The sequence below is a fragment of the Antedon bifida genome, chromosome 2 (assembly GCF_963402885.1).
Source record: "Antedon bifida chromosome 2, ecAntBifi1.1, whole genome shotgun sequence".
In the NCBI taxonomy this organism is placed as follows: Eukaryota; Metazoa; Echinodermata; class Crinoidea; order Comatulida; family Antedonidae; genus Antedon; species Antedon bifida.
Window position 1 is genome coordinate 36,092,445 of NC_136227.1, and position 13,768 is coordinate 36,106,212.

The 13,768-nt window shown below is 32.3% G+C and overlaps 2 protein-coding genes across 3 annotated transcripts; one reads left to right on the plus strand and one right to left on the minus strand.

Moving 5' to 3' along the window:
* The first annotated feature begins 142 nt into the window (after positions 1-142).
* LOC144834915 (centromere protein S-like) lies at positions 143-2,127 on the plus strand. The gene is made up of 5 exons (XM_078689901.1): positions 143-278; positions 589-712; positions 1,072-1,105; positions 1,472-1,538; positions 1,858-2,127. The coding sequence occupies exons 1-5, from the start codon at positions 237-239 to the stop codon at positions 1,972-1,974; spliced, it is 384 nt and encodes a 127-aa protein (XP_078546027.1). The 5' UTR covers positions 143-236; the 3' UTR covers positions 1,975-2,127.
* Positions 2,128-2,199: 72 nt separating this feature from the next.
* LOC144834914 (CD2 antigen cytoplasmic tail-binding protein 2-like) lies at positions 2,200-13,355 on the minus strand. 2 transcript variants are annotated; one of them, XM_078689900.1, is made up of 5 exons: positions 13,143-13,355; positions 12,582-12,798; positions 6,731-7,327; positions 6,025-6,283; positions 2,200-2,413 (listed from the first exon to the last, which is right to left on the minus strand). In XM_078689900.1, exons 2-4 carry the CDS (start codon positions 12,793-12,795, stop codon positions 6,063-6,065), a joined length of 1,032 nt encoding a protein of 343 aa, XP_078546026.1. In that variant the 5' UTR covers positions 12,796-12,798; positions 13,143-13,355; the 3' UTR covers positions 2,200-2,413; positions 6,025-6,062. The 2 variants fall into 2 exon arrangements, with proteins under 2 accessions (XP_078546026.1, XP_078546025.1); XM_078689899.1 differs by having other exon boundaries at positions 13,126-13,353.
* Between the last annotated feature and the right edge of the window lie 413 nt (positions 13,356-13,768).

Sequence of the window (13,768 nt, forward strand, 5' to 3'; positions counted from 1 at the left end):
GTAGATAAACTAGTTTAAAAAAGAATTTTAATATTAGTTAACAGATTATTTATTTTGGTACTACACTACAAGTCAATTCATAATGTATCTTATTAATTTCATTAAAAAAGTACCTCCTAAGCTACTCAAATTAATAATTGCGCGAAAGTTGAATTGTTATTGTTTACAAAATTGTTTTCTCTCGACTCGAGTCGTTTGTATAATAGTCCTCCTCCTTCCTACCGAACTATATTAATATGGAATCCCAAGATGATTATGAAAAACTAGCACATACTCAGGTAATTTAGCTACCAAAAATTGTATTCATAAATAGAATAAAGATAGCCTAGGCCATAATAAACAGAGCCCAGACCTAGCTGTTAATACTGGATGGTAGGCTAGTAACTGACTGTCTGGCCTGGTGGGAGTTGACACTGTGTTGTGAGATGAGAGATGACAGATTAGCCTTAGACTTAGTGGGTTATTCCATTCAAATATAGGATGATTGTATTAAATTTGAAGCCAGAAGAAGCAGTAGCTACTTAATCCTTATTATGCATCACATTCACATGACATGATAATAATTTTGGTTTTAACCTTTTTTTTTAGCGCTTGAAAGCAGCTGTACATTTTACTGTCGGACAGATTTGCGAGGAAACATCTCGCGAAATAGAAGTTACATTTTCGAAGCAAGTTATTGCAGCACTTGCCGAGGCAACCTTCCGTCAATGTGGTAAGAGCCGTGAAGTGTTATAAATAGCAAATGTAATAAATAGACAATTGTTTACATTACAAATAAGACATACAGCACTACCATGATGAACTACATCTCATAAGAAGAGTTTTTGAGAGAGAAATTTGTTTATTTGTCATGAAAAAATATTGTAGACTTTTACCAGAGAGTTGTTATTTTTGTTTTTACCAACCATCGAAACACAAACATCTTCCAACTACCACTAAAAAGTATACAATGAATTATAACTAGGCCTATAACTAGCTCTTAATTGTTAGAGATTCAATTAATTAATTGAATCAATGACAGTGTCTTTTTCAGTGAGATTAAATATATTGAACTTTTTTATCTTCTAATAGAAATTGCTGCTGTGGATTTGGAGTTATTTGCAAGGTAATCACAAAGTTTAATAGTAATACTAGTACTGATTACATTAATTCTGAGTTTGTTTGCCTTTGGTTTCTAGTCTTTCCGTTGATGGGCTACCATTCACAAACTAAATCACCTGGTGATATACTGAAAATTATAAATAAACATTTTACTTAAAGACTGATTACATTCAATGGTCAGAGATAAATGACAGACAAATCAATATTACATCCAACATGATATAAAATATTGTCAGTGACACCATAAAGTTATGCTTCTCCATAAACAAGTTTATTCAAATTCATTCTATTCCGTTATGCCACAAAATAATAAATGTGTTTTATTATTATTTGTGTTTGATTGATTGACTGTTATTTGGCTTATTTTCAGGCATGGTAAGAGATCTGTGATAAATACAGATGATGTCCGGTTACTGGCCAGGAGAAGTGGTGCCCTGGTAAGTACAAAAGATTCACCAAACACAGCTCTCATATATCTTTCTATTATTATACAGCATTGCATATGTAACTTATTTTTGTTAATCCTGCTTACTGTTTTTCTCTACTTTTTTTTATTAAAGAAAAGTATGTACATGTAGTTGATAAGCTTTGATTAGCTAAATAATACCTTATCAGTATTTGTAAATTGTTATATGACAAATAATTATCGAAAATGGACTTAATTTATCAAATTGTTTCTTTTAATATTTTATTATACATTGCTGTAGTTTGTAGTGAATCTGTAATATTGTAATATTTTTCTATTTCCTATTTCAGGCCAACCACATAAAAGAAGTGAGTGACAAACTCTCTGCAGTGAATGCAGCAGAGAAAGAAGGAAAGGTGAAAAAAAGTCGAAAGAAAAAGAGCACAGTGGTGAAAGAAAATGAATGAACATTGGATGTATTGAAACATGCATTGCTCTGCACATTCACCATGTTATAGTATGGAATTTCACACAAAATAATCTTGCATTAAAGATTTGTTTTTTTTGTAAAATTGTGTATATTAGTGTACAGTATTATAAATAAAAATATTTGTATAATTCCATAAGGTGGTAGTGTTTCATTTTAAAATTGTGTTAGCTTTCATTAAATATTTTAGTCAAAAACTAATACCTATATTTTTACCGCACATCTCATACAATGTGTTGATTCTTTTATTTTTTTCAAAATGTTTCTACAAAAAAATACTGCATATTAGACAATAATCAGATTACTAGTGGGAACCAAGCTTTGTGCTGCTACACTATTTAGCTTTGAGTCCTAGTGTGAACCAAGCTTTAAGTGCTATTCAATGACCTGTCAAATTAAGTTTATCATAATTGCTTGGTATATTGTAATGTAATGATATAGGCCTACTTTTATAATTAAGAAATCAACCTTTGCATTTGAGTTCACAAACTTGACCCAGAAAGTCCAGAGGAGAGTTTGTCCAGATGTTTTTTAATGACCATTAGTTTATAAAAGAATCCCTAAAGAAAACACTTAGTTTAACATTTGACCTATCCCATCGTTAAACCAGGAGAGATTGACACTATTTAAGTACAGATTTGACAGTGTCATCCATCATTGAAATACCTTATTATACCGTTAATCACTCCCACTTAAACACCCCTGGATCAACTTAGAACCAATCGTTACCCTCACAGATTACGTAGTGACATATGTAAATGAACCGAAGCCGATATACTCCCAAGTTTCAGAAGAGCCCAGACACACTTCACAGCCACTTCTTCAGAAGAACACCTTACAGCCAGCATCACTAATCCTCTGTTCCTTAGTCAGTTAGTTATTCAGTTATTGTATCAAGTATATTCTGAATAAATAATATATGTTACGACAGCAAAGCGAGTAAAGAGTCTTCCTTACAAAGTACCTCATAACAACATTATATTACATGGTGGAAGACCCAAATTTTACAAGGGACAGAGCGAGGAAACCAAAATTTACAAGATAATTAACATAAAGACAAGAAGCAGAAAATAAAAGCAAGAGATAATTTCTTGAAACAGAACAAGAGACGAAGACGAAGAAAACCAGCCACCAGTCAGATAATTGTTTGATAGGAGAAAACCGAAAATTACACGAAGACAAGCTAAAATTTATATTTTAATCAGACAAGCAGAGTTTTTTTTTTTCAATTAAGCAGTTAACTGGATCAAGAGAAGCAGAATTTTTTTTTCAAGACGGCATTTTAACTGGATCAAGAGAAGCAGAATTTTTTAATTTCGTATAACCGTTTGATGAAGATAAAGAAGATAATCAAGGAAGACACAAGAAGACTCAAGACGGAAAACAGAAGCAAGCGGACAAGAACGTTTCGTTTGGACACTTTCAAGTTTTTTTAGAACGTTTTTTTAACATTTACTTTTTTTAATTTTGAACTTCGAAAATTTGAACATTGATGAACACCTTTCGCATTTTTGTGAGTTCGTTGTTTGAAAATTTGAACATTGATGAACACCTTTCGCATTTTTTTTGAGTTCGTTGTTTGAAAATTTGAACATTGATGAGCACTTTTAACATTTCTTTAATTCGTTGTTTGAACATTTGAACATTGTTGAACACTTTTTGCATTTCCTTTAATTCGTTTTTAATTGGATCCGAAGCATTGGGGTAAGTCAAAACCATTTTGAATTGTAACCCAGTGTGAAAGTTCATGGTATACACTTAAAATTTTTTTAAATTGTTAAAATAATCATAATAATAAAATGAAACCACCGATAATAACGAGAAAATTCAGAATACCGTTAACGTAGTAAATGACGAAAACAATGTTTAATTTGTCGACGAACATGATAGGACACCCACCCAATTGCAATCAGATACCCTTACACATCCAACTAAAGTAGAACCCCTTAACTTGCAACCTTACATTGACTGTGTAGAGAATAACATGGGATTAGCAGCCCCATTCCAAATGAAAGAAGAACAAATTAAGGAACAAACTAATTTAATTATGACAGCACCTAATGATTCAAATATGACATTAAACCGTGGTAGATTTAAAGCAGGACATTTCCAAGTTTTAGTTTCGTATTCTAAACCGACTTCAGCCAAACGCAACACTGATAAAACAAAACACGAATCTAATGTTCGAAAATTTTGGTGGAATATCGACAGATATAACGATACAGATAAATTGATTAAAGAGATTATTAATGATAAACAGATACCGATAAGTGGATCGCCAAAACGATTCATAAAACGTTTGTATAATGCAACAAGTTACTGATTTAATTTTTTGCGAGAATTTTTTTTAATTACGACATTTGCTAAATTAATGATAGCATAGTCTACGTATTTGATAAGATTTGTTTAGTAACGATGTGATTTCAGTTAAAAGAGAATTGAAATTATGATTAAGTATTGATTTTGTAACGAGTTTGATAATGATTTATTTTGAATTTTGATGATCGATATATTGAGATATTGAAAAGAACGACAATCAATTTTGTAACAAATATTTTGTTTAACCTTTGAGTCGTTAATCTCAAGCATTAATTAATTAATTGATATACAAGAACAGGAGATTTTCTTAGTACTTTTAATTGTATTTTTTACATTGAGTACAAAAGTCGAATTTGTCGACCGATTGAAATCGTAATTACCTGTGAATATAAATGCTTAAATCGATAAATTTGTGATAAAGTTGTGATGATAACGATATATTGTGGATAAGTTTGTGTCAGCGGGACACACACATTTGTTTCTTTTAAAGTTTTAAGTGATTAAGTTCGATATCTTGAGTCGATTGATATTGATTTTAGGCTGATCAGCCACAGTTTTCTTGAGTTTTATGTTTTAATTTGATTGATTTATGTTCGAAGGCCATTAATTAGAATGCGATAAGTTGTCGCACGATTTGATGTATGTTCAATGTAACATACCATTTTTAAGTTTTGTATTTTTATTTTGACCGATTTTGTTTGATTTACGCGAATACCGTTATTATAGATTAGAGTGCATAATTAACAAGAGTTGCCTTCTTGACCGATGTTCTTTAGGGAAACCCAACCGTTGTGATGTCTTTATTTCGGTAATCCGAGTGTAGCATGCCTCCAAAGCAACGACCCACAATTATGTCGATCTTGAAGAAAACTTTTGTTCTTTATACATTTTTTTTTCCAAATTTTTATATAAATTCCGGAAATTTTATACAAAATTCAGTTTTAATTTCATTTTTTTTAAGAGAGAGAAGAGAGAGAGTGAAAGTGATAAGGTTACACTTCAGAGTCAATGGTTTTGGCTAACTCAATTTTTGCTTATATGTATAATCATGTTTTTTTTCTTTTATATAACTTTAATTTTGCATGCCACTATTATAACCATTTTTATATTTTAAATAGATTAGAAAAAAAAAAAGGGAAACAGAGGGATGTAATGTAATGATATAGGCCTACTTTTATAATTAAGAAATCAACCTTTGCATTTGAGTTCACAAACTTGACCCAGAAAGTCCAGAGGAGAGTTTGTCCAGATGTTTTTTAATGACCATTAGTTTATAAAAGAATCCCTAAAGAAAACACTTAGTTTAACATTTGACCTATCCCATCGTTAAACCAGGAGAGATTGACACTATTTAAGTACAGATTTGACAGTGTCATCCATCATTGAAATACCTTATTATACCGTTAATCACTCCCACTTAAACACCCCTGGATCAACTTAGAACCAATCGTTACCCTCACAGATTACGTAGTGACATATGTAAATGAACCGAAGCCGATATACTCCCAAGTTTCAGAAGAGCCCAGACACACTTCACAGCCACTTCTTCAGAAGAACACCTTACAGCCAGCATCACTAATCCTCTGTTCCTTAGTCAGTTAGTTATTCAGTTATTGTATCAAGTATATTCTGAATAAATAATATATGTTACGACAGCAAAGCGAGTAAAGAGTCTTCCTTACAAAGTACCTCATAACAACATTATATTACAATATGTTGCTGCTGTTCACACACACTCAATCATAAAAACTATGTATACAAGTCAAAGTCTATTCTCTTAGATGTGTAGAAATTAGCTCCAGAGTTAACCTTTCTAACTAAAACACCGTCGGCAAAATAGTCTTTATGGACCCATTCTTGCATTTGGGTACTACTGAATGGTCCGTGGATCTCAGCGTCCTCTTTGTCTTCCCATCGGTACTCCCAGTAAACTTCATCCACACTCAATTGATTTTTCTTTTCGTTTGAATCTAGAAATTTAATAAAAGATGTTTACATATTACTTTATTATATGATAAAAATGAATTAATAAATATAAAATGTAAGACTCAGCTCCTCATTAAAAACATCCATAAAAAATATTAACATAGAAAAAACACAAAAGACACAAAAGTTATAATATCAATATATTATAGACATAATTAATATAAAATTTAAGACTCTGCTCCTCATAAAAACATCCAAAAAAAACATTCATATAGAAAAAACACAAAAGACAAGTCATAAAAGTTATAACAAAAGGATTAAAAAATACTGTACATCACAATTGTTGCTTAAAACTATTTATAGAATTGATATATAGTAGACATAATAAATATAAAATTGACTTTCAAATTTGTCTTTTGTTGTTTTGCGCATACATAAATAATTTTGGTCATTTTTATCATCTTTAACAACAAAAATAAAATAATGATTACCATCTTGATTATTTGTGTTCAATTTTTCTTCATCAACATCGTCAGAGAACATGTCAAAGGCATCTGCTTTTTTCTTTACTTCTTTACGTTTCTGTTCTTCAAGTAAATGTGTAATTTTTTCATAAGTGTATTGATACACTTCATAGTTGCCATTAGCGACAAGTTCATCAACATGCTCAGTCAGTTTTAACATGTCATCCTTATTTACATTCTCATTGGCTGCTGCTGCCTTACCACTGTTTTTCTTTTTTTCCCATGGTCTGCTTTTTGTCTGTTTTCCTCCGCCTAACCGACGAACTGCTTTTGAAATCGTTTCACCCGGTTTAAGAAAAGGCAAAATGTTTTTGAGAATATTAAGCTCATTTACAGGTTCATCCCCTACCATACTGGATTCGTCCTTCTCATCTTTTCTCAAACTTTCTTTCACTTTTACCTTCACCCAATCTATTTCATCCATCCAGCTGTCTTTGATTTCATCATCTTTCTTCTCAAAATAATTTCCTTCTTTGTCAAAGTACCCATCCTGCATTTCCTCTTTCAGGTTGAAAGGAGTTAGTTTCATTCCTCCTTCACTCTCCAATGTTCTGTCCTCACAACCTGTCAAAAAAGAAACACCTATTCACTGAAACAACTTACTATAGAAAAAGTATGGTATTTCCTATTAAGGAGTTATTGAATGGAATCAATTACTGTACCTAAAAATGTACAGGCTGCATGCTACTAGAAAAATATAACTAAATGTAACATTGTAATTGTATTTTTCAAAGTTGTTTTGTAATACAGTATATACTTGTATTTTTAGGTGATCATTTAGAATAAAATGATCACCTATTGTTATTGTATAAAATCTTTATTATTATTTTTTTTATTTTTTTTTTTTGGTTTTCCGCAACGAAGTTGCAGGAAAACCTCTTGTGATTGTACGAAATCATCATCATCATCTTTTTTTTCATCTTCTTTCTTTCTGTATGATTTTTGTGTAACGCTTTTCTCTAAAACTTGCAAACATAACATTTTTTTAACTATGTTGACATTTTGACATTTATGTAACGTCGTCAAGCGAAGCTTTTCATGATGCTTACAATTGCGCAACGTGACGTACGCGCGATTTAACGATTTTCTCGTATTTAACATAGCTCGACAACCAAATAACATTTCAACTTGAAACTTTGCAAAAGTTTAATTTATATTATGCGCTAACTTTCTGTGGAAAAAAAATTGCGTGTTTTACACAAAGTTACGCGCGCACGCGCATTTAAAATTTCAAAATGCGCAAAATTAATTTATAATCAACTTTCTACGCGTTTCATGTCGTTTTAAGCATGTCAAAAATTCCCACGCGTGCGCACATTTTTACGTGTGCGGTGCGCACGTAGCATTGAAAACGTATTTTTTTCGCGTGATTTATGTTTTTCCAGCCTTTTCTAGTAATTTTACCAAATTTTTAACAATTTCGACTTAAAGATACGTCATACGAGCACGTCGAATTGGACAATTTGCGCGCGTTTTTTATGAAAAGGTTAAAAAATTCGTTTAAAATATGCCTTTTTTTAAACAGTCGTAATTTCTAAACTAGACGGTCAACTTTTTGTGGATGGCATATTCTGGAAGTAGATGAGTTGTAGATATCGTATCAGGTATTAATATGGCTAACCGGACATTGTGACGTCATCGTATGGCCACGCGAATATAAAATTTAGGATTTTTGTATCTTTCGTCATAGCTTACCACATTGAATAGAGCGCATCTCCACTTATCCGTTTTCCATTTTCACCCCGATTTTGATATTGTCTAGGTCAATCAACTATCTTTCGCAGGAGTTAAAAATATTTTAATTTTTTTGACGTCATCATGCCTAAAAATTTAAATCACGTGTGGCATTAATTTCATCTTTACAGTAAATTTTAATCTGTTATAGCTCGTAAGAATAAAATGTGATAATCACGATTAAAACTTTTTCTGGAAGCTATTGGATTGTAGATACGAAACTATGTAAAAATGTTGCCAATCGGATGTTGTGACGTCATCATATGCCCAGTTAAATAAAAAAGGTCGTATTTTCATCTTTTGCGTCATAATTCATTACATTTAAAAGAGCGCGCATCAATATTTCACGTATTCAATTTTCTTCTACACGCTAATACGTTGTTGCTGAGATAATTTCCTTTCGGAAATGCTACCTTCGCGTTTCATTTTAAAACCGTCAACATGTTAAAAATTGCAATAAATATCGGGTCCCGTAATTTCACCTATTCTACACTGTATGTGATATGGATACAGATTATACTGTGTATACTATATATGAATTTAAATAATAAAATTCAGCAATAACAACATATCATATTCTTCAGTTCAGGTCATAATGCCAACGTGAACACTTCCTTTTGTCCTCAACCTATCCCCTTAATGTTAATGTTGCACCACTTGCGCGGCGGAAAACCAAACTCGTCAAAGTGACGAGTTACATGTCTAGTTGGTTTTCCGCAACGAAGTTGCAGGAAAACCTCTTGTGATTGTACGAAATCAACATCTTTTTCTTGATCTTCTTTCTTTCTGTATGATTTTTGTGGAACGCTTTTCTCTAAAACTTGCAAACATAACATTTTGTAACTTTCTCAACATATCGTCATGCACATGAAGATGTACTGCGAAGCTTTTCATGACGTTTACAATTGCGCAACGTGACTTACGCGTGATTTAACGATTTCCTTCTATTTAACATAGGTCGAAAACCAAATAACATTTTATATTGAAACTTTCCAAAAGTTTAATTTATATCATGCGCTAACTTTCTGTGGAAAAAAAATTGCGTGTTTTACACAAAGTTACGCGCGCACGCGCATTTAAAATTTCAAAATGCGCAAAATTAATTTATAATCAATTTTCTACGCGTTTCATGTCGTTTTAAGCATGTCAAAAATTCCCACGCGTGCGCACATTTTTACGTGTGCGGTGCGCACGTAGCATTGAAAACGTATTTTTTTCGCGTGATTTATGTTTTTCCAGCCTTTTCTAGTAATTTTACCAAATTTTAAACAATTTCGACTTAAAGATACGTCATACGAGCACGTCGAATTGGACAATTTGCGCGCGTTTTTTATGAAAAGGTTAAAAAATTCGTTTAAAATATGCATTTTTTTAAACAATCGTAATTTCTAAACTAGACGGTCAACTTTTTGTGGATGGCATATTCTGGAAGTAGATGAGTTGTAGATATCGTATCAGGTATTAATATGGCTAACCGGACATTGTGACGTCATCGTATGGCCACGCGAATATAAAATTTAGGATTTTTGTATCTTTCGTCATAGCTCACCAGATTGAATAGAGCGCATCTCCACTTATCCGTTTTCCATTTTCACCCAAATTTTGATATTGTCTAGGTCAATCAACTGTCTTTCGCATGAATTATAAATATTTTATTTTTTTTGACGTCATCATTCCTAAAAATTTAAATTACGTGTGGCATTAATTTCATCTTTACAGTAAATTTTAATCTGTTATAGCTCGTAAGAATAAAATTTGATAATCACGATTAAAACGTTTTCTGGAAGCTATTGGATTTTAGATACGAAATCATGTGAAAATTTTGCCAATCGGATGTTGTGACGTCATCATATGGCCAGTTAAATGAAAAAAGTCGTATTTTCATCTTTTGCGTCATAATTCATTGCATTTAAAAGAGCGCGCATCAATATTTCACGTATTCAAATTTCTTTTGCACGTTAATATGTTGTTGCTGAGATAATATCCTTCCGAAATTGCTATCTTTGTATTTCATTTTGATGCCGTCGCCATGTTAAAAATTGCAATAAATAGCGGGTCCCGTAATTTCACCTATTCTACACTGTATGTGATATGGATACAGATTATACTGTGTATACTATATATGAATCAAACTAATAGAATTCAGCAATAAAAACATATCATATTCTTCAGTTCAGGTCATAATGCCAACGTGGACACTTCCTTTTGTCCTCAACCTATCCCCTTAATGTTCGGTACGGTAAGGTACGTCGTTACACGTTCATGTTGCACCACTTGCGCGGCGGAAAACCAAACTCGTCAAAGTGACGAGTTACATGTCTAGTCTTTTTATTGTTTCTGTACACTATTTTGTGTAACAATTATCTCAAAAAGTTTAATGTCAATGATTACAAAAATTTCAGAATATCTTTCAAATAATATAACTTAATCCTAATAAGCTTTCCAGCGTGATCACTCATCCGTGACGACATTTATACGCCATTTTGCGAAATCACATTATCAATCATATCTCCATAATTCATTATCACATATTAATGAAATTCACTACACGTAAACTTCAGATCAAGGGTAAAAATATTAGCAAATAAAAACGCACGCGCACGTAGGTTCATGCGCGTGATATCGCGCGTTAAAAATTTAAAACGCTCAAAATTAAGTTTTGATCAATTTAGAGCATGAATTAGGGCATTTGCGTGTTTCAAAAAATTACTGCGCAAAAATGCGTTTTTGCGCGCGCGATACTTAAAAAGCGTAAAAAATATGAATTTTTTTACAAATCTCATTCTACTCACCATCCTTAGTACATTCACCAAATTTGAGTCAGTTCCAACTTAAAATAACGCTATACGAGCACGTTAAAAATGACAAAATGCGCACATTAATTTTACAAAAGTTCTGAAAATGGTGAAAAATAGGTCTTTTTTAAAATGAAAATAATTCTTCAGAATGCAAGATGACCCCCAATTTTTTTAACTTATTCTGGAAGCCATTGAGTTGTAGATATGAATTCATGTACACATTTTACGTACAAAATGTTTTGACGTCATCAAATGGCCACTTGAATTTAAAAATTAGGATTTGTTATCTTTTTGTGTAGATTATCACATTCAACAGAGCGCATCTTGGTTATGTGTGCTCGAATTTCGCACAACTTTCAGTATGTGCTTGCTTAATTAATTATCTTTATCATGAGTTGACACTATCTTCATTTTAATGACGTCATCACGCGTAAAAACTTGAATAACGTAGGCCGTGTAATTTCACCTTCGCAGTAAATTTGAATATCTTACAGCTCTTCAGAATTGAGGGTTACCTTGATGATTATAATTTATTATGAAAGCTGATGAAATGTAGATATTAATTCATATAAAAATTAAGCCTATCGGATGTTGTGACGTTAACATATGGCCAGTTGAAGTGAAAAAGTAGTTTTTTCATATTTTTCGTCAAAGTTATACACAATTCAAAGAGCGCGCACAGCGCTTCTACGTGCCAAATTTTTTTCCAAATCTAATATTTTTTTGCTCAATTAATTATCTTTCGAAATTGTCATCTTAAAGTTTAGTTTGATAACGTCATCATGCCAAAAAATTAGAACATGTGTGTCCCGTAATTTCACCTATGCTACACTGTATATAGATATACAGTATATACTGTACATATTGTATATGGCATATAGGCACAACTGAGCACTATAAGCATATAATAGGATGGCATACATCAACATTTTCCGATCGTATGTTAACGTACATGCATGTTTAAAAAAAATTAATTTCAGTAAAATGATAAAAATGATCACCTATAATTCGTCAAAGTGACGAATTAAATTCTAGTTATAGATTTAATTTTATTGTGATAAACTTTTTTAGTTGTGCGCTAACGTTTTGGAAAAAAAGAGTTTCAAGAGTAACTAAAATTGTTAAATGTTTAATTTAATGTATTTTTCGTGAATAAGAAACTACTACTCATACATTAAACATTCACACAACCTACACACCTTCTACAACATTCACACAACCTACACACCTTCTACAACATTCACACAACCTACACACCTTCTACAACATTCACACAACCTACACACCTTCTACAAGATCCCCTTCCTCAATGTTATAAGTTGATGGGTCAGCTGTATTATCTTCTTCATCACTATCTAGTGAGTGTTTAGCATTGAAGCGACTTGTTTTCTCATCTTTACTGCTTTCTTCCTTTTCATTAAACCTAACCTTCCGTTTAGAATGGTCTGAAAATGACCCCAACTCGGGCTCTTCACCCTCCACAGCTTTTCTTTTCGACATTTTCTGCAATCAAAAAGTGTGTTTATTTAGTTCAACCATGGAGATATTATGGAATTATACCTCCACCATGGTTCAACAGTAAACAGAAAAAAAATACATCCAAAATAATACAATACTTATACTAGGCTATTACTACTAAGATAAGGCCTACTACTACAGACAGCAGGTATAATAATAATAAATAGATTTTTGAATTAAATCTGGGTAGATGGGATAGCAGGCTAGGCTAGCAGCCAGCAGGGAGGGGGCTGGCCCTAGCTAGCTAGAGCTCTAGACTAGGACCTAGGCCTACTCTATTTTATTTACAATCTAATTTAAGATTTATTTTACATTATTTTGTTAAATACTTGCAAAATAGGTCTAGGTAATACAATTCCCGATATCAGACAATAATTAAGCTTTCGTTTCACTGAAAATCTCGTGTTTTTATCCCGCTCTTTCTCGTCGTGCGAGGCTTCGTCGCCATTTTGAAAAGATTGCCAGACAAAATTACAAGAAATTCCCAATCCGGCAATTCATGATGCCACATTTTTGTCCCATCATAAACGATTTCGTCATGCAAATGAGTTTGTGCAGGGAAATATCAAGATATTATGTTGTACTATTATATGTTATGAATAAAAGTTTATGGTAGTTGGCGTGTATGGCCGGGTCGTCCCAGAATAAATATTTAAACAGACAGTTTGTCTGCATTTTTAAATATGGGGCTGGTTAATGGAGGACTGATGAGATCAAATATAAGAACATTATAAATATGCCCATGTGTCTTATTTATTTATTTCATATAATTTCAAATCATGGAAAGTGACATTTCGAGCGGGAACCCATCAGCTCTATATTTTTCAAAATTGTCTTTGTTCAGCCTCAAGCATGGTAGGGGTACAGAAGACTCTTATACATTTTGTTTCAAAATATAGGTGTCATTTCCGGGAACCCGTACCTACCTTTCCGCTCTATTTTAAACAGTTTGGTA

Excerpts from the sequence above, each read along its gene's own strand:
- LOC144834914 (XM_078689900.1), bottom strand. The coding sequence starts at position 12,795 with ATGTCGAAAAGAAAAGCTGTGGAGGGTGAAGAGCCCGAGTTGGGGTCA. Across the intron at positions 7,328-12,581 it reads GGAAGGGGATCTTGTAGAAG|GTTGTGAGGACAGAACATTG; the intron begins GTGTGTAGGTTG and ends CTTTTTTGACAG. Across the intron at positions 6,284-6,730 it reads GAACACAAATAATCAAGATG|ATTCAAACGAAAAGAAAAAT; the intron begins GTAATCATTATT and ends TTAAATTTCTAG.
- LOC144834915 (XM_078689901.1), top strand. The coding sequence starts at position 237 with ATGGAATCCCAAGATGATTATGAAAAACTAGCACATACTCAG. Across the intron at positions 713-1,071 it reads GGCAACCTTCCGTCAATGTG|AAATTGCTGCTGTGGATTTG; the intron begins GTAAGAGCCGTG and ends ATCTTCTAATAG. Across the intron at positions 1,106-1,471 it reads GATTTGGAGTTATTTGCAAG|GCATGGTAAGAGATCTGTGA; the intron begins GTAATCACAAAG and ends GCTTATTTTCAG.